The 23,324-nt window shown below is 36.8% G+C and overlaps 1 protein-coding gene across 3 annotated transcripts in view; it reads left to right on the top strand.

The window, feature by feature from the left end:
* The first annotated feature begins 7,114 nt into the window (after window positions 1-7,114).
* The window catches only part of LOC124158678 (serine/threonine-protein kinase ULK2), a 39,528-nt gene continuing 23,318 nt past the window's right edge, over window positions 7,115-23,324 (top strand). For all 3 annotated transcript variants that reach the window (XM_046533908.1, XM_046533907.1, XM_046533906.1), the window contains exons 1-10: window positions 7,115-7,586; window positions 8,055-8,147; window positions 8,253-8,303; window positions 8,595-8,627; window positions 8,705-8,741; window positions 9,018-9,068; window positions 18,105-18,245; window positions 18,810-18,883; window positions 21,741-21,901; window positions 22,858-23,207. In XM_046533908.1, the coding sequence (XP_046389864.1) occupies window positions 7,497-7,586; window positions 8,055-8,147; window positions 8,253-8,303; window positions 8,595-8,627; window positions 8,705-8,741; window positions 9,018-9,068; window positions 18,105-18,245; window positions 18,810-18,883; window positions 21,741-21,901; window positions 22,858-23,207 (1,081 nt within the window). In that variant the 5' untranslated portion in view covers window positions 7,115-7,496. The remainder of the gene's footprint in view (window positions 7,587-8,054; window positions 8,148-8,252; window positions 8,304-8,594; window positions 8,628-8,704; window positions 8,742-9,017; window positions 9,069-18,104; window positions 18,246-18,809; window positions 18,884-21,740; window positions 21,902-22,857; window positions 23,208-23,324) is intronic.

The raw sequence follows: 23,324 nt of genomic DNA, 5'->3' as shown, positions 1-23,324 counted from the left end.
CCTCTCCCTCGTTTACCCAACATTCTATCCTTTGACACCGTTTTCAACATCCCCTCTGCACTAAGCACTCTTTCCATCCATACCTTCAGCCTCCATCGTATCTCATCCAGAAATTGCTGCTACACACCCCCATGTCCAGCACTTCTTCATTAATCCTCCTTTCCGTCCACTTTACTTACTCTTCTTCACAGGCCCGTCGCTAGCTGATCTGGCGCCCGGGGCGAACTGGGATCGTGCGCCCCCCCCCCCCCCCCCCGCCCCATAACATTGATATATCTGCAATCGGGAGAGTTGAAAATATAATTGAAAACATTTTTTCGTAATAAAGATATTTTATCGATTATTAAAGTAAAACATAGAAGGATATTTTTAAAAAAATTTTCGTCGGCGAACACGGTGCGCCCCCAAATTGCTACGCCCAGGGCAAAATGCCCTGTTGCCCTGCCCTTGCGACGGGCCTGCTTCTTCATACCCATATCGCGAACGCCTCTAGATCAGGGTCTTCACAAACTTTTCTTTTAAAGTCTTACACAACAATCATCTCACTATCGCCTCCCTGTTCATGAAAGCCTCCTTTGGTAACACAATTTTCTTCCTAATGTCCTTACTGCTTTATCCATTTTCCTATAATGTGCTGCCCAAATGTATAGTTGAATTGCACTGCCTACTCAAGTTTTTCCTCACCCAATTTTATCTTGAATCACATTCCTCACTTGCGATGCTTTACAAAATCGCATAGCCTTGGTCTTCTTGCAATTAATTCTCATGCAATAATCCTCACAGTGCTTGCCTAACGCATCCTCTAAGGCCTGCAGCTCCTTAGATGACTGGCTAATCAACACCAAATCATCCGCAGGCCTCACTGATTAAACATCGTTCCCTCGCTTTAACTACAGCTTCCAATTCATCCCACACTTCTCTCCTCATCTCTTCAGCGAATAATTTAAAAACCAACGGTGATAGGGACATCCTTGCCTCACTCCTTGGCCAATGCTTGCCCACCCATTTTCTCTGTCCGCTACCCTCACTTGTGCATTCTGGGCCATATACAGATTCCAAATTGGTCGCCTATCCCTCCAATCTTCTTGGGATGGAGATTGGCATATGCATTAGCTTTACCCAGGCCACTCTATCAAATGCTTTTTCAAAATCCACGACACAGGCATAAACCTTCTGATTATATTCTACGTTTCTCTCCACTACGGACCTCATTACCGCAGTTGCATTTGGAGTTGATTGAACCCAAAGTGATTGTCACCCAAATATGTACCCGTTTGCCCTTGCCTCCATTAGTCTGTTTAATATCCTCAGAACCACTTATGACACATGCTATATTAGGCTAATAGTCCCATAATCTACGCATTCTAAAGCTTTCTTCTTTTTTGGAGGTGGAAATAGAACTGTTTTCACAATATCCTCTGGCCAATGCCCAACTTCATAGATCCTACATTATAGTTTAAAAAAACCTTTTCATCCCTACCTAGATTCTTCATAAGCTCACATGGGAATTTATCCACTCCCACTGCTTTCCTAGCCTTCATATCACAGAGGGCTCTCTCAATTTCCAAGTCTTAGATTCTCAGCACAATAATATCATCCCCTTCTGCAATTTCCTCCTATAAATTCAATCTTTCCAGCCTATTCCTGCTGTCATATAGATCCTTTATGTATTCTTTCTTATCTACTCTGTACCTTGTCTTGTGCTGTTAGCATCCTTCCATCTTTAGCCTTAATTTTCGACATGGCTTGCCCTCTTTTGCTGCTCGATGGCGACTACCTGAGTGTACAATGCACATACCTCTCCCTCTTTCTGAAAATTTTCCATTTCCCAACACTGTAATTTCCACCAAGCTTCCCTTGCCCTCTTAGTTTCACGCCATAATCTCTAATTTATTAATGCATCTTTAATTTAATTTATGCATCCTTTTACTCTGCTCTGTGTCCACATTCTTCCATTTCCTTCTCTTCTCCATTTCTTTTATGATTTCCAACAATATTATTGGCTTCTTAATTCTTCTACTGTCGACATAGCCAATTGACTTCTCGAACGATTTCACTGTTCCTTTTTTAATACTATCCCACCCTTACTCTACAGTCTGCATATTTTCAATCTCTCAGTTATTGTTCTCCACTAGTTGCTGAATTCTCTTTTCATAAACTCCTAAAGCACCTCTACGTTCCATTTCTTCGCCTTTCTAATTGGCATTAGTCTTTGGAATCTGAAGTTACATTTCATAAGCACTAGGTTGAGGCCTAAATTCTCATCTGCTGCAGGGAAGCTATGCGAGTTTTCCACACGATTCATAAACCTGTCTTACCATGATATTGTCTATCTGATATCTCTCCATATCCCCTGTACTCTTCCATGTGTACCTCTCCCCTTATGACGATTGAACCATTTGTTTGCTATGAATAACTTGTTTCTCCGGCAAAATTTTGCAGCATTCTTTTCCCTTTTGTTCTGCATTCCTAATCCAAATCCTCCTATTCTCCTTTCCATCCCTCCCTTCCCTGACTGAAGCGTCCCAGTTCCCCATTACTACCAGATTTTTCTTACCCGGGGTTTCTCTAATTATTTTGTCTAGCTGTTCATACACCTCATCTACTTCTTCCCTCCTATTATTGCTAGTGGGCATGTAAACTTGAACCACCATAAGGATCACCTACGACATCTGCCCTTAAGATCCAGGTCCTACGATTCCATCCAAGGCTCGTTTGACCAAGCTCCATGTTTTCAGGGAAAACATAGTTGGTAGGGTTTCCCACTTCCATTCCAACAGTGTTTTCTGTGTGACACCATCACATGGACTACCTTTTGTCTGGCTCTTTCTCTTTGACCTATCTGACGTGGGTGGCCCTACCGGGAATATATACTTGCAAAATAATCTCACCAGAGAAGCTCTATGGATCATAGGAATGCATAAGCCTTTCCACTACGACAAGGTTGTGGCCCAAGGAAAAAGATTAGCTAATAAGGCAATGATAATAGTAACACATACTTTCTAGAGCTATTTTGTCAAATTAGTGAGATTTTTGTGTATGCTCTTACATCCACAGAGAGAGCATGATGTTCTGAGCCCAAGAATGAAACCTATCAATTGTAATTCAATCTAACTGGGCAGTAAATCATGGATTGGCATCTTCACGTAAATGATGTACACATGGTTGTCAACATCCACAAGTTAGGCTAATTTCGATTTTTGCCATAATGCTTCAATATCATAATTAGAAAAAAATGAAAAAAATCAATGCATTGAAGGCTCCTTATACATTGCTGATAGTGTAGTAAACAAAGAAAAAAGGAATAAAATGAGAAATAAGAGGTTTGCATTCATGGGCACTAATATGTAATTGTGCAACCACAGCTTTATCTATCTTTTAGCCCTTCCAGCAGTATACATGTACCCATACACATCTTAAATTTTGAGCATGAGCAATACAGGCATATTTCATATGCCTACCAAGAAGCAGTATGATAAAATTGGATTATCAATGATTACCTAGAGCCTACGGGAGCTTTGATAGGTCCCAAGTGGGTCGCTCTGTTCTTCCTGCATTCCACAATCACCACTGACATTAGAGACCCCATCCGATGGATTCTAAACATGCAAATCTAGCTTCCACCAAAGTATGCCAATAATGCCAGACTGCCTCTGGACTGTGCCTTTGACCATCGTACTCATTTATGATCCACCTCTCTGCAGAAATCCATTGTAAAGTGGATATGTTATAAATGGATTTTGCTAATAGACATTTAGTACCATACTCCAATTTTTAATATTTTGAAATTAATTCTTTGTTTTTTATTTGCATAAGCAAACAAAGTTTTAGCACTACTAATAATACACTTCTAGAGTTAGAGACTTAATACCTTATGCTTAATAACTTAGTTATTATCAATGCTAGAAATCCGCTGCTAAAATTCCACAATGCTAAAAAATTGCTTATTACTTTTATAGAAGTGTAAATTATTGAAAATCTAAAGCAATATTTGAATAAAAAAAACTCTGGTAATGAAATAAGTTGACCGTGGACCTGTGCTAAGATAGGATTAGAGGAATTGGGCAGTGGCCAGCGTAATGGCCAGGCACCCTGTTGAGTTGGGTCCCAAATTGGAGGGACAAGAATACCAGGGCAACTCCTCCCCAAAAAAGAGCTTCATGGAGAGAGGTTTAAAATATTCTTATGCTACTTGTAGCAAGGAAAACATTTTCCTCTTCTAGGCGTCAGTAGAAGAGGGTTATTTTTCTGAAGTCTAAATCCTAGAAGTTATTTTTCAAGAACTCGACTCAGGTATTCTCATATTAACCAAATATTGCTGATCTTAAAATGAACTGTTTGTGCATGCCATAAAAATATATTACTTTAAACTGCACTTATACTACTCTTAACAGTCCAGAGTCTACAGATATAATCTCACAATCAAGGAGTACAAGTAGGCAGTGCTGGGAAAGGCACTATGAAGGATACCTCATCTTTTCTGATGATCTAGCAAAGGTAGTAGATGTAACTGTAATGATTTGTGGAATGGTCAGTGGCCTGTAATCATGCTATTATTGGTGGAAAATAATATGAAGAACTGCCCTGAGAGAGTGGATTGCTAAGCCACCCATGCTACTCCCTCACTCTGTCCAGTCTGATACAGTTCTGATTATAAAAGTGACAATTATCCAGGTAGAGCCTCTCACAGCGATGAAAATTGCAACATTATTGTCATTCATGGAACACCTCTCAGTGGTGAATTCAGAGTGGTATCCAATTTGTACAAGATAAAATTTTATCAATTAATGGTAATTTTGTTCGGACCCCCACTACTGGACCTTTCGTGGGGTAAAAACATACGTGAAGTATGTGGGAAAGCTAACCGTAAACTGGGATGTAAAAAGAATACTCGGTAAATGCCCAAAAAAAGTGAAAGAAATAAGCTACCTGACTCTAGTGAGGCCTCACTTAGAATATGCAGCTAGCATATGGGACCCTTTTGAAAGAGGACTGATAGCTGGAATCAATCGAGTACAGTGCAGGGCGGCCAGATTTATGATGAGTTGTTACTACAAAAAGTGGAGCGTTTCAAGTATGTTACACGAGTTAGGATGGGATCTTTAGAGGAGCGTGGATCAAAGTATAGGGTTAACTTACATAGTAAATTCGAAGAAGATATTTTCTCAGACAACGTAAATCATATCCTTTGTTTACCATCGTGCTATGGTAGACGTGATCATGAGGAGAAAATAAAAGAAATAGACTGCAAAGTCGAAGTGCATGCATGACCTGGAAATGAAATTAATGCAATAGCATAATTATGTGAGGAAAATTCAGTCATCAAAATAATGCAGTTTCATTACTTTCCATAAGTTTTCACAAATAAGAGCTCAGTTATTTGGAGATTTCGGAAAAATGTGCTTTATATATGTGGCTAAGCCCCATCCTTTGAAAATTCTGAGAAGTGGAAGATCTAGGGAAGATGGATCAGAAATCCATAAGAATGTTTTTTGCTAACTAACCTTAGTAAAGCCTAAGAACATACAAAAAAATTCCCAGCTCCGTGAGGTGGCCCTGGATAAGGAACAAGCCCTCCTGCCCTGACTGTGTGATTTTCACATGCCTGCAGATTGGTTTTAGGTGAGCTCTACCCTCGCCTAACAAGACCAATCTTCAGGTTGAACCTCTGAGAGAGTAATAAATACACCCCTAAGTTTTCCTGTCAAGAAACACGTCCAGAGTGCCATGAAATTTTGGAACATAAGCAGGGAGACAATACCTGCCTACCCCTACTATTTATGGGTGGCTGTGCTTAGAATGTGCATAGTGCCACCAGCAGTGAATGGAATGGTTTTTGGAGGAGGCGACTGACAGTTTAGAGGAGACGGTAGGATCGATAGAAGCATGGCATTGACATTAATCTGCTCTTGACAAAAATTGCTAAGAGGACTATGGCTTAACGTCCCATTTGACAGATGGAGAGCCATACTTCAAGTACCCTCCACAAAGCACTCAGCAGGGATCGGGCAGTCTCTGAAAAATCTCCGTCACTGCTGGGCTATGAACCCTAACCCACGGGTTGGAAGCCAACACCTAAGCCACCACACTAATCCCAGCCCCCACCTTAATGCCATCCACGTAAGACAGAACCAGTGCAAGGTGTACTACAGTGCGTAGCAAAGGGGGGAGGTCCGGACCCCACCCCCAAAACATTAAAAAAATTGTTCTCCACCGTAAAAGAAAACAAAATATTGAAATATCATGGATTTACAAACAATTTCTTTGACAAATAAAGTTTTTTACATAATGAAAAGTACTAAAATTATTTTAAAATCCTCTACTTAGTACTTTGTTTTTAAAAAATATCCCCCCCTGGTTTTGGAAACCCCCCTCCACATGAAATTCCTGGCTACAACATTGCATTCTCCGACGGTTTATGTATTAATTTCCGACGGTTTATGTATTAATTGCCGTATATTGTACCCGCGACAAGATGGAAGTCGTAAGACTCGATGACAACACCCAAATATATTGAAATAATGAACATTATTCCAATTTATTTGGGCGACGAAAAATCATAATTAATCTCGTTGGGAGTGTCATGCATTTTTTATCTTGCCAACGTTTACATAGCACATTTCCATTCGTTTAGCTTAAAGAAGAGTTAAATCGCGAGCGAAGTTTTTGGTGTCAAGAAAAATATTCTTTTTCTAGTCAACTTGGCATAGCCAAGATGGTAGTTATTAAATGGCCCAGAAAGATTTATGTGACAACGTTGACGACTGTAAAATCTGCAAGGAGGGTCCAAATAATCGTGAAAATGATGATTACCAATGTTAATAAAGGCTATGATCATTGGGGGCAAATGCAACGCCCGAATTTATGGGGATAGCAACATTTGCCACGAAATGAATATTCTGTTGCCCATATAAACAGAAAGAACGACATGTCTACCTCCGTTGTATTAACCCTTTCAACGCCGACAAAAAAACATACACTTCAATGCCGTGCAAATATATTATAAGTTTAATATATTGATGAAAAAAAACTTAAAATCACTCTTAAAAACTCCACCCACCATCTCATTCACTACGACAACCGCGATCACTCATGCTCCTCATGCCATCTCACTGCGCAACGATAGCAACGCAACTCGGACAACAGCTGAGTTGCTGAGTTCAGCATTGTGCTTAAAAGGATGTATGTGAAATGTTCTAAGTTATGCAGGATTCATATTTTGAAGTGTTGTACAGTTTCCGACGAAGCTTATTGTGTGCAGTGCGAAACTGTTGTGTGTTAGCTGAATAAATCACGGGGGATTCTCCATCGCAAATGAAGATGAAAGTAAAGCGTTGAATATGTGAATTATTGATCCTGTCATTTGGCGATTCTAAGGATGTGCTAGTTATATCTTTAAATCGCTTCAAGCTGTGCTCCTTCCTCGTATAATTCGATAGTGATGGTTTTTGTCTTCGACGATGATTTACTTAATCCGGAAAAAATAAATACAACAGATGGAGGTCGTCGGGGATTTTGAGTATAATACCAAAGATTTGATCGGGCATGGCGCCTTTGCTGTTGTTTTCAAAGGCAGGCACAGGAAGGTAAGATAACAGTCTTAAACGTGAAATTGACTCTTTTAAACTAAAGTTTACAGTATTAAAGCAAAAAGTTGTGGACATTGATATGTATTTTGTCGCGATGGACAGTTATTGGAGGGGAAGGTAAATGACGGATGCTCCTAATTATACTGCATTTAAATGCTTTTGTTGCCGACGAAATGTGATTAAATTCAGTGTGGCCTAAAATTATTCGTCAATTATGTTTATTTCGTTGCTTTCATTGATTGAGTGAATCAGTTTCAAATGGTGGATTTCGTCATTGGTTTTGTCGTGATTCAATGTGAAAGAATGTTATTATTTACCCACTTGTTTGTAATGGTTTTTATTTCCAAATGTTACCAACTGAGATGTGGAAACCAAGGATTATGTTTATCAATGACAAGTATATTATAGTGTTGCACCGTATGGAGAGATGCCAATATGTAAACATTAGTTTTTTTCGTATTTCAGAAAACCAATCTGACAGTAGCCATTAAGAGCATCACAAAAAAGAATCTTGCGAAATCACAAAATCTCCTTGGGAAAGAAATTAAAATATTGAAGGTTTGTATATGTTGGAACTTAATTTTGAATTTCAACATCGGTGGGAGTTGGCGATTCGCGTGCCAGTTTCGATTCAATGTGACAATACAACGTTTAAATTTCCAGGAGCTGACTGCCCTGCACCACGAAAATGTTGTGGAACTTTTGGACTGCAAGGTATAATTAGAAGTTATAAATAGATCTTGACAAGTACAACTTCTTTGGCACATTCCCAGGGTTTCAGTAAATGTTTTCTATACTTTCCTTGAAGGCGTCAGAACTGTGCACTGCGTCATTTCGTTGGCTTTTTGGCCATTTCAAACCTTTATAATCTTGAAATTCTTACATTTTCTATTTGGTGTAACATTCTCGTGCAGTTGCATAATGCCTGACCTCGATTACCCTGTAAATTCTGATAAAGCTAGCTTGTATGAATTTTACCTGAATGTATTTAATTGTTCATTGCAGGAGACACCTCACAATGTTTACCTTGTCATGGAGGTAAGTGCTATTACATTTTTGCAATATTTTTGTTAATTCTGAGTGAAGTTGTTTCTTACTTTGACTTTCACTTTCAGTACTGCAATGGAGGAGATTTGGCAGATTACCTCAGTGGTGAGTGAGCTTTTTGATATCTATTAGGACTGCTATTCCCTAAGAATATGCATATTTGGCTTGGTTTATTAGTCATTTGAATGTCACTTACACAATCACATTATTGGTTTGAAACAATATCCATTTGATATTTTATTTTTTGTTATTATAATACTTACTTTATTTTACAATGAATGGCATGTGAATGAGAAGCATGAGAATGCAAGGAAGACTATTCTTACTCATTATGTAAAACTTTTGAACTTAGGCTGACATTCGTTTATTTATATTTTGCAGTTAAAGGGACCCTCAGTGAAGATACAATACGCCTGTTCTTACGCCAGCTGGGTGAGTACATAAGCCTAAAGTTTTGCAATTAAAAAAATATTGCTTAGATTATTACCACAGAATTAATTACCCTTATTATTTTATTATTAATTATTATTTTTGAAAAAATTCTATGTGTTCTGGTTTTTTTCTTGGCGATTAATTTGCTGCATATGGCGTTATCTTCTGTGTGTTCCATATTGAATAGCTAATTAGGGTGTTAGTCCAAATATTAATCTCTTAATCATTTGTAAGTCAGAGATTACACTTGTAAATGGAATTGTAAAGAGAAATTATTCACTTGAGCTGGAATTGACAAGCTATCTTTCAAGCATGATAGCTTTGTGATGATTTATTGAAATAATGTGCGGAAGAATTCTGTCACAGTGGAAAATGAGGGCAAGATGATATGATGACAATTATGGTCTAATCTGGAGGATGCTTTTATTTTTTTTAATAGTCTTTGACAATATAGATTGTTTTGTTTTGTGCACCACTGTTGCTGATTCTACATAAAGAAAACATTTGGTGATCATGCTGACAGTCAAAATGTTTGATAGAAACTACAAAATTTGTTTCAAACCCTGTATCGTTTAATGTTGGAAAGATTATGCAACACCTTGAGGGCATTAATGGCATGTTAGGCGTGGTATAGTATTTTTTGGATGTAACCATTAAGGTTATAATTTCTGTGGAAATGGGCAATCCAAGATATGATTAAAATTGTATTGCAATTAAAAAAAATCCTTAAAATCATCATGCTCTTGAAAAATGTTGTTTGTACTACTTACTATAGCAGCAAGATATAGAGGTAGTTGAATATTTACATAATCTGTGCCACATAAATGTATTGCAATCAGTTATCCTTTCTTTGGTTGCTTTGTGCATTTGATTTTTGGTGATTGCCAAATGTAGATGACAATTAAGCGTAGCAGCTGCTTTGAAGAATATGTTCCTACATATTCCTATCAACTATTGGATTTTTCATTGTGATACCTTTCTGTTGTGGAAAATAAATGTATTTAACTTTGTAATATACACTTTATTTAATGGACACAACCTGGGTTTTGTATCATGGTTACATCTTCGGGTCTCGATCATGATTTTATCTGTATTTATGAAAATTGAGTTTATAGAGGGGAGTTGGGAAAAGGTGAGGGTGTAATTGCTTTCCCCAATCCCTCCCCTTTGGATTCAATGTAGTGTAAATATGAATATAATCATGATCAGTCACCTGAGGATATAACTGTGTTTTGAAACCTGAGTCCTGTCCATTGAACAAGTATATAAAGTAAACCTTACAAAGATTTTTTTATTTTACACACCTCCCTAAGTGATCAATGGCTGCTGTTGGCTCCTCGAAGGACTGCATATGGGCTCGAAACACTGTTGATCCTTCGCTGGCTCCATTACTTACATGAGAGAATGTCTGTCTCTTCCCATGCTAAAATATGTAACCAATCATGACCATATGGTTAGGTGACCACCTTTCTACTAAACAATTAGCTCTGTTGCATCCTTGCCTTGTGAAGAAGGTGGTGGGGATTGTATTGTATTCTATTATTTGGCAATGATGCTTGGGTTACACTCAGTGATGATAGGTCATCATGTCCATTGGAAAACATTACTAATATTCATCACATCCATACCAGTGGTGGTATGTAAGGTTTGTGTACCTCTCCAGATGTTCCCTCAGTGTTACCATTTTTCAAATTATATCTTGAATGGCCCATTTCCTCATAAGCCTTATCAGTTATTAAATCAAATGCAGTGCAAAAATATAGCTTTCTCCAATGTTTCAGATATTTTGGAGCATATAATCCTCTCTGAGCTAATATGACCTGTTTGAAAGCATGAATATTTTATGTGCAACCTGATCTAATCCAACCCATAAAAACTATTACTGAATTCCAATGGTTTGCATTTATTTTGAATGATGCAGCATATAAAAACAAACCATAACTTGTATTTTAAAGGTTTTTCTTGATATGTAGTTTTTTGTGTGTCAGGTTGTAAGTGCGCATTCTGCCTCCCTATGGGTGCAAGGCATATTTTCAAGCAATCGTCAAATTCATCCCACGCCTTAGCAAATGCTCCCTCACCCAAGTGGTTTACACCACTAATAGGGTGGTGAGGGTGGTTTCCTATTTCTTTTTTATTACCTAAATCGAAAGATTATTACTCCTGGAGTACGTATTTCACGCTTTTAGATTTTTAAATTACGATATCTATTTTTCCCGATTAAATGAAAAGTGAAAATTTTCAAGCTCGCGAGAACGCGACGGCTAAGTATGAATGCTGGGAAAACTCCGTGTGACGTCGTTCTGGTTCCCGCTGCCGCAAGTGAGGTGACCTTGGGGCGAGGCTTTGAGCGCTGATACGATGCAGGATGCTAGCAGGTAGCAGAGTACCCTGCTAACTGGTATCGCTTGGCTTAAATAAGGATTATTAATACCTTATCAAACGAAGGAAACTTTCCGACCATAGGCAGTTTTAATAGATAATTATTAAGAGATGTTTCCCTGAGCTCTGTGCCTCATGCATACATTGGTAATCTTAGACGATGTAAAACTCCTATCTACTCGTATGGAAACTAGGTCCCTGTGACATCACGTGGAGTGGCATGGCATGGGTGCCAATCTGGCTTTTTTCAAATGAGGATAAAATTGACCATCGTCTTAACCGTTATTTATGAAACCAAATAATTTGTATATTATGTATACACTAATGGTAGGTAACAAATCCCAATCAATGCCTTTTGTTTTCTTTGATGAAGGAAACTACCCTATTATATCCATTATTTTGAAATATGCAGGTGACTTGAAAATTTTCATTAGTGACTGCATTAAACGCGAGGATTCTCTTTTACTGTATGTAGCTTGAGAAAAATGGATTAAACGTAGATGTATTAAGTTTATTTCAAATTGAATCATTCTTTTTGGAGAGCCATATATATTGGGGTGAACATAGATGCTATCAAGGGGCATTAGCAGGAACAGCTGAGGTGTAAAAAAGCAATTTATAGTTACAAAGTTTGACAAAGATGGGCTACCACTGATGGCTTGTGAATGTAAACTTGTAAAGGAAACAGAATGCTGTCAATGTACTATGGCGAAAAAAGTATCCCAACAAAATTTGTGCCGCTGCTATCGCTCTTTTAGAGACTTGGTTTCCTTTCCGACAGTATTTACTCTTAGGAACAAGGCAAGGGAAATTGTAATATGGTATTTTTTCAGCAACCTAGGCTGTGAAGGAATATTGCCTGTCCACGTGCACCAAGCAGAACTCACTATGGTCACTGAGATGGTGGTGGTGCATTCCATATTATTTTAAATTTACATTCTATTTGACTCCCTCAATTTCCTTCTCGCACATTTCTTTTCTCCACCATCTCCCACATGCCCTCCTCTCCTCCGAAGCTTTACACTTATGTACTATTTTTATTGTGCAAATGTGCACCCAGCTCATCCCTACACTTTTTTGTTCTCTTGTCTTAGAAAGTTTGAGGACAAAATTCTTTAAACAAAAAGCACCATTGGCTAAAAATTCCCTTTAGCATCAGAAAAGATGAAGAATACCGAATACCTCAAAAAGCATCACCATGTCATCATGATCAGTCATTTTTTTATATCATGTGTGGAAATATTGACTCAATTCTCAAGTGAATCATTGCATGTAAGGACACAGTTTTTTAAATTAACTATAAAATTCTTTAAAAAGCTTACCATCCATTAATTGGATTGTGGAATGTATTTTTTTCGTCGTCAGAGGAAGAACACTAAAACAAATAGCTTATTTATTCATAAGTAATTATCTCCCAGTTGAGAGTTCATGGTTAAAACCCTCTTGTTAAAGAGTCATTGTTGTAATTTTGCCATTCTTAGTATCGTTGTAATTCATATGCCACAGCTGTACTAATTGCCTGCTTTAAAAACTCTCTTTGGTCTGTATAATTATCATTTGACACTAAGTATAAGCCCTTGCTGACTTAATTCTCAATTATAAATCAATTAGGGTGTGGACTTATGGATTACTAAGACACCAAGAGCATAACTCTGTCATGCCACAGTTCTGTTTTTCCTGCATTTTACAAATTGATAATAGCTCTCTGTTTGTATCAGACAAGTCATTGATGCTTAAATAATTTATACCTAACATGTGCATTTAGCTATTAATAAAGTTCGGTTACAATTAAATGAATTTTTCCAAGGTATGGGTTACCAAATTTGGTACTTCACTCAAATTGTCCGAAAAACTGGTACATATTTTTTGTTACCAACATTTTTAATACTCTTCAAATATGGTTGTGAAGGAAACATTTAGTTGAAAACAATGCAGAATTGAACCAGAAAATTGTTGGTGTAATTAGTTTTTCTGTATTCCTTTGTATTATTTAGTTATTAGTATACAGACTTGAGGACTCATAATTCTCTCTGATAGTAGTTTCCCTACTCTTCTCTTATTTTCTTACCAGTTTGTACTAATGGTACATGGTTTTTCTATTTAAAGTCATTTTCCCAGATATTTCAGCTTCTGTTGTTCCTAAACCTACTTCTTATCCCCTCTTGCCTGAAGTCAACCACTTTTCAAAGAAAGGACTCATTTCCCTCTTTATGCAAATAAAAAGTGCTCTGGTGATGAGCTTGTTAGTCCTAATAAACATAATTTCTTCAAATTAAACTGTTTTCAAATACATAACCCATGGAATCTGTTTGTTGACTGTATTTTTCTCATAGAAGAAAGCATCCTTTGGTATTCAATACAGTCTTTTGAGAATAATATCCCTTTGGTGTTGTCGTTTTGTTGAGACATGTGAAATAGAAATCAAGGGAATGCTTCCAATGCTCACATGATGCCATCTGATGTGTCATCCATTCCACAGAGTTAGGACCAGTATTAGACACACCCAGGTCAAGGGCCACCTGCTCCATCACGATTTGGATGACAAAAATATTATTTGATTATGATTTTCCTTATTTAAACATCTTCATTGACCAAAGAGTAACAGTCCACTGTGAAGGAAACCTATTTTTCCGCTTAGTGATAGTGGCTGCACACATTTTGTTGGGGTAATTTTTTCTCCCATTTTAGATAGTTTCCATTACAGAAAATAGATCCAAAGACAATTATCTTTGCCACTCCTATTATTTAAATTTATTTTTCCAATGATTGTGGTGTAGAAAGCTCCTTGATTTAGTGCATTATACCTAGCAATCAGATCAAGGGAAGGCTTTATTGATCATGGACTTTATCCACTTCTAGGAATCTGCCTTCAACACATCGTCTTTGGTACTCATCGAGTTTATTACCTTCTTGTGTACTTTCTCCTACATTAATCATTTTTTTTAAATGGCAATGTTTTTTGTCAGGAATTAAGCTGTATCTGTAGCCTTCTGAATTGTGTGCAATATGCAGTTACCATCTTGTGGTTTAATAGCCTGCATTTTTTATGACACCTAGCATCTTTCTTCCTTGCAGAAACAGCTTTCTCTCCCCAGCTGTCTCTCAGCAGTAGGGTCAATAGTTGAAGTCTAGCAACGATTTATTTGGTATATGGCACAAATCAATTTGCAGGAATGAAATTACCTAATTGCATCAAACATTATGTGGTAGAAATGCAAATTAAAATTGAGAATAACAGATAGTGTTACCCACTCTTTTTAGGCACATTTCAGCTCCTGAGCATGATTAATCCAAGATGAAGAAAGCATTTGACATATAATTTAAAATCTTAACAAGAATTTGGCAGTTTTAAAAGGGAAGTTGTGTTTCATGGTAGGGTAGGGATTAAGTTAAGTAATAGAGTTACTCAATCATTAATTAGGAAATTTGTAATGGGAGGAAGCCTGGAATAGATGGAATTATAAGCTTAAGAGGTGGGCTACTTTCAGTATTTATTGGTGGATCTTCCACGACTACGATGGCTGCATTTAGGGTGATTGGGCACTCATAGCACTGTTGCAACACCTAGGGAATTTCACTCCAAATCAGTGGCGGATACAGAAAAAACTCAAGGGGGGGGGCGCAACATATCTTGAGTTGTCTTTACTTTTAACGCTATAAAAGATGATCAAGTCACAGGCAAAGTATATGAAAATTTTATTTAAAGTGATTATAAACATGTAAAAGACAATGCCATCTTATGATATAAAAAAGTTACAATTGTGGTTTTGCAATGTTCAGCAATACAAGTGGACCCGCAAGGGGGGGGCGTGCGCCCCCCATCTGTATCCGCCACTGCTCCAAATTCGAACCACTTTTTTGAATTGGGGATTTGTGACCACTATGTATCAGCTCAGTGTGAGTGCTCAATCATTTCGTGGGGTGTTCTCTGCTGCTTGAGTGAGCACATGTTGCGTAGGTGAAGAAAGGTGACAGTGGTACCACATGGAATGGATACCATTTAAATGAAATTGAAAGGGAAACTGAACTTTATAGATCGTAGGGTACCCTTTTCGTAGACCTAACAACTGGTGTGGTACTCCCTACATTCAAATCTCTCTGTCTTAGCTATCACAGCTGAAGGTGGGAAAGGTATTTCAATATGACTAGTAAAAATGGAATGATGATGACCAGGTATTAGCTGAAAATCAATATGAAGAAATAGAAGAATGGCTCAGGTCGAGAGGAAATTGTATAAAAAGAGAAAATTAATTTTGTACTACTAAGGATATGGAGAATATATTTTGCACAATAGCCTAGTTTCCTTCATCAAAGAAAATGAAAGCCTTTGATTGTAATTCGTTACCCACCATTAATGTATTCATAATATACAAATTATTTTCCGGTGGTAGCGGGAACCAGAATGACGTCACACAGGCTTTTCCCAGCATTCGTACTTAGCCGTCGCGTTATTGTGCGCTTGAAATTTTTCACTTTTCATTTAATCGCGAAAAATAGAATTTTCATTTAAAAATCTAAAAGCGTGAAATGCGTACTCCAGGAGTAATAATCTTTCGATTCAGGCAATTAAAAAAATAATAGGAAACCACCCTGTTGTGGTTCTTAAAAGGCACAGATTTTGTTTACTGTGACTGTTTTCTAACTTTTAAGTGTGTGTAAGTGGGTATCCATGGACAACCTAGACATAGCTTTGTGTCATGGAGCAGGGCAACAGGCATTAGCAAAAAAAATTGAAAAGTGATATATATTTATGTCAAAGTAATGTCACATAGTATTAAAGAAAGATGATTAAAAAACCCTGAAGGAGCTGTAAAGCCCTATTTTTTAGATTCTCTTTCAATGAGGTTACCATAACTTATTCTGTGGAAGTGCATTACTTTAATTTTCCCCTGACATCCTCCTGCACTTGAATTAAATGGAGACTCCCATCATAGGCTAACATATTATATCTACAATTTTAATAGCTTATTTAGCAGAAGATACGGTTGAACTCTGGCCAAGCATTTTTTTCATTACTTATTTTCATTAATAGCAATGTTATAAAAATTTATTATAATCATTCAAAGACAAAATGGTTCTTTAAATCTTCTTCACTTAATCAATTCCTGGGCTTTGATAACGTTTCATGGGTTAACAATTTGGCTTTGCTTCCCAGTTATTTCCAATCATTGTTCCTTATATGCTTACTTTCTTTTTAATTTTTTTTGTCTTCAGTTTCCTTGTAAAATCTCTTTGCCATGTGACTTGAAATTTTCTGGGATACTGATGATCATTGCTCATCTAATTCAAGTCTACAAATTCTAATGCATTTTTATTGTATCAAATAATTTCATATCATGATTATGTTGCATTTTTGAGGCAGATTGTGAAAAAATATCGATTAAACCTGTTGCTTTCTTGTAAAAATTTTCCATAAAATGCTACCTTAGTAACTCATTTGATAGCAGTTAGTGAGTAGAACTCTGAAAGGGATATAGGAACTTAGCCACAATAAGCAGATAATGTCTCCTTTCTGAATGGTAACATGTCGGTGCATACTATCTTTTTAAATATTTTAGATCTAGACTTTCCTGTACATAAAATATAACAACTCTTGTCAGATCTGTTGTTTCTTAAGAAGCTTCCTGTATGGGAGACAAATCCCAAAAAATGTAATCCTGGATCTTTCACCTATACAACATGATCCTGTACATGATTTGGTTTCTAATGTCAGCTGGTATGAAGCCTCTAAAGTCCTAATGTATCTATAAAATATCAATGTAAAAGGAAATGGATAAAGCCATCCACTTGGCTGTATTCTTTTGAATTGGTACTGATTTCTTCCTGCATACTCACTATTGGCCTTCTGATATGATTCACTGTAGTTATGTTTTGTTGGGACTGTCTCTGGTGCATAATAAAAGCAATTGAGATTGCCCTTGACCAAGCTGATGAGTGATGGCATGAAACTGATAATGGGAGGTTGGAGGAAAGTATTCAAAATACAAACTAGTGATCCTCTAAATACCTATCAACTTGGAAAAGCTTTTGATTCCCAAGTATGATGTACACTCATGCATGACAGGCAGGTTAACCTTTGGATGTTATCCACATGTGTATCTCCTACATTTCAAGTAAAATGTGTACTCATATTTTACCTGCAGTATGGCTGCAGAACCTTGAGCACTGAACTTCTTATTCTCAGAACCATAAAAATTCTCAAGCAATATCATCATTTCACTGGATTAGTGTATAACATGCATCAAGTCACACCGAAAATTTGACAAGCAAACCTTGTATGAAGTGTGTCTTACACTTGAAAATTAAGGGTACTTTTAAATGAACAGTTTGTCGGTATGTTTTTGACCATAAAACTTGGTATTAAAATTTAAGTCATTTCATGCTACTACAGTTCAAGTCACCATTGGTGGTATGGTGTCTCATTTCTGTGTGTAACTTATGCATATTGGATCAAAGATCTGAAGCATATTTTCTCGGTGTTTAATTTGAGTAACTCCTAGCATGATATACACGTATACTATTTTAGTATCATGTAGATTTCTTTTGCTAATTTAATGGACGTTCTTTTATCACTGTGATCAGTGAAGGGTGAGTCATTATCAGAACATTGAATATCACATCTATGTTGATGCATTTCTTTTCATTTATTTCTAGCCGGTGCCATGAAAGCATTGCATGCCAAAGGAATTGTTCATCGAGATCTGAAACCGCAAAATATCCTTTTAAGCCACAATGTTGTGGGTACTGGGGGAAAAGCTGCATGCCCACAACCCACTGAAATGAAGCTTAAGATAGGTAATACATGGTTTTATCATCCTCTTCTTTAATTATTTCAAATTTTTAACTCAAAATCAAAATTGCCCTAGAATATTTACAACTTAACCCTTTTTACTGCCAGCCCATTTCGGGTGGGATGTGCGAAGACTGCCAAGGCTATTTTCCGGAATTTGCAACATTTCAGATTTTAAAATATTTCAACTACTTAATTTTATTTAATACATCTAGATTTTTTCCCAATACTTAAGATATATTTACATCTTTAAACCATGTATAGATTATGGGGGTTTACTTAAATTACAGCTGTTGATAAGGCCGCAATCACCAAAAAAGTAAAATAAGTCGGGCCGACTGTTTGATTAGACTATTCTAATTTTTTTACTTCAGGACTAACGATTTGCATTGTCAGTCAGAAAGACTTGCAATAGCTTCGTAATATTCATCGCAAAGTTTTTAAATACGTTCATAGTCTAAACTAACATCTATTTAAACCATTACAATTTGGATATGCGTCTTATTGCTACGAAATTTTTATTGTAATCAATTTGATAAAATTTTGAATATTTTATTTCTTCTCTTCAGCTGACTTCGGGTTTGCAAGATTCTTGCAGGATGGAGTAATGGCAGCTACACTCTGTGGATCTCCAATGTACATGGTGGGTGTAATTTTTCCATCCTATTTTTATTAATGGTATGTTTGAGGAATAGGTTTTCAGGAAATTTGGTCAATTGATGCTAAGAGAAACCACCAGGTGCCTATGTTTTTCATATTGAAGTATCTATTGGAAAATATTGGGAATTAAAAAAATTAAGAAATTACCACTGCATGGTCACAGCAATATGTCAGTTGTGGACTTCCAAAGAGCCAATTCATTTAGTTATTTAAAGTAAGGTAAAAAGACCTGATCTACAGATTTAAAATTAAATCACATATTCATATATCCCCTTGGAATAATTGCAGAATACGGTACTTAGTCGAGGAAAGATACGCGAAAAAAGGCCATAATAAAGAAATTTTTGCGTCCTGGACGGATCGGAATGCGGTTTTTTGCATTCGCTTGCAAACATTATTTGTAAAAAAGTTACCATATTTTCATTTGGGAGAAACCTTTAGTTGCATTGCTGCAGGCCAAAATGCACTCGGAAAATGCAATTTCTGAGACGCCCTTTGGAAAACGTAATAACTTTGTAGAAAAGAGTCAGAACTGGCCCGGAACGGGTACTCGGGGGTTTTTGAGGTCGCTGATCACGATTATGATGTTCAAATTGACACCCAGACCACCTGGGGCTCAGGAACATCGTCGAACGTCATCTCCGTGGAACTGTCCCAGAGTTCATGCGGGAAAGGAAAAACAACCGGCATCCGGGGTTTTTTTGGGTCGCTGAATTCAAATATGGCATCGGCGAACCTCCCCCGGACACCTGGTGCACCAGAACCTGGACCTGGACGTCATCCCCAAGAACTTTCTTTAGTAGCAAACTATCAGTAATTTCGTGTGGTTAAATTACCACGGGAAAAAGCAACCCTGGTATATAATGGTCAGTATTACCGGTTACTATGATTCAATGGGTAAGGATGCGCCTTGAATATTGAATTTTTCGTATTTCAATGATGCATAATGTAGTATGTAATTTTACACCAAACCAAATAATAAACCAACCATTACAAAAAATAAACAAAAATAATGAATTGGTTACGCTTACGTGTAGTAGAGTTAGTTTACCAGACATCAACAATCACTTCCAGCCTTAGCAACCACTTCGAAATCCTGAATCAAATCGTACTTAAAAACGATATGAGTGTATCGCCATTTACTTTACATTGAAATTAAATGTCGATATAAAATGAAAACTATGGTTGCCATGGAGCCCTTATTATAACGAAACATCTATATTACCGATCAGGTACTAACCTGAAAATATCGGAGAGGTACGGTCAATAGCAAAGGAGAAAATGAGTCCTATCGATATAATTTCATATCGATATATTTTCATTAGGAATCGTTACCCATCAACATTATTTGCATATGTGCATAGACCTTTTCTATCTTAACAAAATATTAAAATTTATATGCCCGTAACTATGTAAATAAGTATAAAAAAGGGATCTATCGAATGCACATTTGTATCGATAATAACTTCGGCCCTAATCATTCGATCCGCTTGATTTAACTTTTTTCGGATAAAACACATTATCAGCTTTTATATATGTGACTTTCATATTCAAAACTTGATTAACGAAAAAGTTATTAGCGATTAAAGCGTAACTAAGGAGATTAGTATCGATATAGCTCGCACATGAATTGATCGAGCGGAATGGACATAATTTCAAAAGTGGACCTTTTTGATTAAAGTATTACCCTGAAAATTTCATTAATCTAGCTTGAACGGTTGCTAAGATATTCAAGATTGTATGCCCCACAAAAAAATGGCGACAATGATTTTTCGCGTGCAGGATATTTTTCGGAATTTAATTATGAATTAACCAAGAAGGTTACGGGGAAAGCAGGCTGAAACGTTAGGGTTCGAAGAACGGTTCATCGCAAACCTATTAATTGTTTAATTGTTCATCGAGATCTGAAACCGCAAAATATCCTTTTAAGCCACAATGTTGTGGGTACTGGGGGAAAAGCTGCATGCCCACAACCCACTGAAATGAAGCTTAAGATAGGTAATACATGGTTTTATCATCCTCTTCTTTAATTATTTCAAATTTTTAACTCAAAATCAAAATTGCCCTAGAATATATGAATTAACAATGAGGTTTTCCTAAACGGTTTTTCTAGGAGATTCCACATTTTCATATAGCACATGTCTCAAGGCCGAAATCCGAATTTGAAAATTCGCCCATCACGACAATGTAAAATCGAAATCGTTTATTCCTCGGAATTGTTTCTCCCAAATGAAAATATGGTAACTTTTTTACAAATAATTTTTGCAAGCGAATGCAAAAAACCGCATTCCGATCCGTCCAGGACGCAAAAATTTCTTTATTTTTGCGTATCTTTCCTCGACTAACTGTTTAATGGCCGGATTCAATTTTTCTCATTGCTTCCAAATGATACTAACTTCCTCAGTACTCACTCTTCTACTGGATTTTCCATACTGTTTAATCTTCTGATTCATAGCTACTAATACATTTGATCAATTTCTTAGTGATAATGTGATCCTCCCTATTTGGGTATTAGCGTTTGGTAGTACAGCCTATGTTGAGTGAAGTTTCTCTGTGGATAGACCTACTGCTAAATTTATGTATGATTGGAATTTAGAATCACAGGTTATATATTAAGGAATGCTATCAAAATGTAAGGTGAATTTTTGAATGTAACTACAGTACTTCTTATCAAAAATGCATTTTAATGTATTTTCTTTGATATAAGATCATTATTATTTACTCCCAATTTTTAATATTTTTTAACAAACCCAGATTTTGCTTGTTCATTTTGTAGTCAATAAAAAATGTTTCTAGTGTTTTATTGATTGTAATTTACAAACTATATTCCATGTTTCTAGGCACCTGAAGTTATAATGTCTCTCCAGTATGATGCCAAAGCAGATCTTTGGAGTCTTGGGACAATTGTTTTCCAGTGCCTCACTGGCAAGGCTCCTTTTCAAGCTCAGACACCCCAGGCATTGAAGCAATTTTACGAAAAGAATGCAAACCTTGCTCCAAAGTAAGTATTTGAGTATGTAAGTACTAGTTTTAAATTTGCCAGTAATCTGAATGCCAATTCATCGTGTTAAGGAAATGATGAAATCCATTTGTACTACTATTGCTGCAAAAAAGGTTGAACACTAAACTTATGCATTTGTATGAAATTCTGTGGAAGCTCATTAGGGTCTTGTTATATATCATTTTACTTATTGTTTATTCGACTCAACAATGAACCATCAAAAATTGCTTAAATGTTGAAGTTTAGCTCCAACGGTCGAAAGGGTGGAGAAGAACACATGACAATCTAAGGGGACGGTGAAACGGTCATTTTCTTCATCTCCTCCTGGACAAAATATTTAATTGGTACATTTCTTTGTATTTTTTATAGAGCAAATGTTATCTTCGCATTACATATAGCTTTTTAAAATTAAATTTTACCCATTCTTTGATTTTTTAAATGGCCTAGAGGTAGATTTCAATTTCCAAGGTGAAGAAAAGTATATGAATATCAAATTTACGTATTCTGTATGAAAAAATAAAATTCCCAAACTTCTCATGTAAGGAAATGTTTATATTGTTCCTCTTACTTAAAATAACTGCAAGGACGAAAATCACCATTAAAGTCCAGTGTTCTACCTTTTTTTCACCAGTAGTAGAATGAGAACTAGATTTAATGGCATGTATTTCAACTGTTGGTGGATCTACTTTGAAAAAGGATGTTGAGTTAGAGTTGAAACTGGTCGGGGGAAAATAAATTGTTGCGGAATATTTTTAAGTGTTATTAATTCTCCCATGATTTAGTAAGTTAACAGTCTGCATTCTGAAATGGCATGTGTGTAGCTACCGTGAATGTATTAATTTTATTTTAAAATTACTATAATGTTGTTTGTTTTTATGAAAAATGGATAATTGATTACAAAATGTATTCTCTTTGTTGCTCTTTGACTAATGTTTCATTTCCTTCATTTAAATTAGGATTCCTGCAGGAACATCAGCAGAGCTAGCCCATCTCTTACTTCATCTTCTTCGAAGGAATGCTCGTGACAGAATGGAATTTGATGATTTCTTCTCCCATCCATTCCTCCAGTGGCCCACGAGTGGCTACCGTGGAGCAGGCGTCGCCAACCTTCCTCCCAACCCTTCGTCCCACCATGCATCCTCAGCTGTTCCAAACCCCACCCCTCAGCCTCGCTCCAATCCAACCTTTGTCCCACCCACCACGTGTCAGACACAGGCTCGCCCTCCCAGTAGCAATCAGCATTCTAGGATACCATCAGCAAGAACAGGGGGCAATCCATCTGCTGCTGTTCCTGTTTCTCTCAAAGGTAATAACACCTTCTGTAAATTTTTGACTGGCTCAATGAAAGTGTTGAATATTGCGAGGCTTCCCCAATGCAGTGTTGCATTCCATATTATAACCTAATTGGCTGAATTCTCTTACA

The sequence above is a fragment of the Ischnura elegans genome, chromosome 5 (genome assembly GCF_921293095.1).
Source record: "Ischnura elegans chromosome 5, ioIscEleg1.1, whole genome shotgun sequence".
Lineage (NCBI taxonomy): Eukaryota > Metazoa > Arthropoda > Insecta > Odonata > Coenagrionidae > Ischnura > Ischnura elegans.
This window is presented reverse-complemented; position numbering and strand designations above follow the sequence as displayed.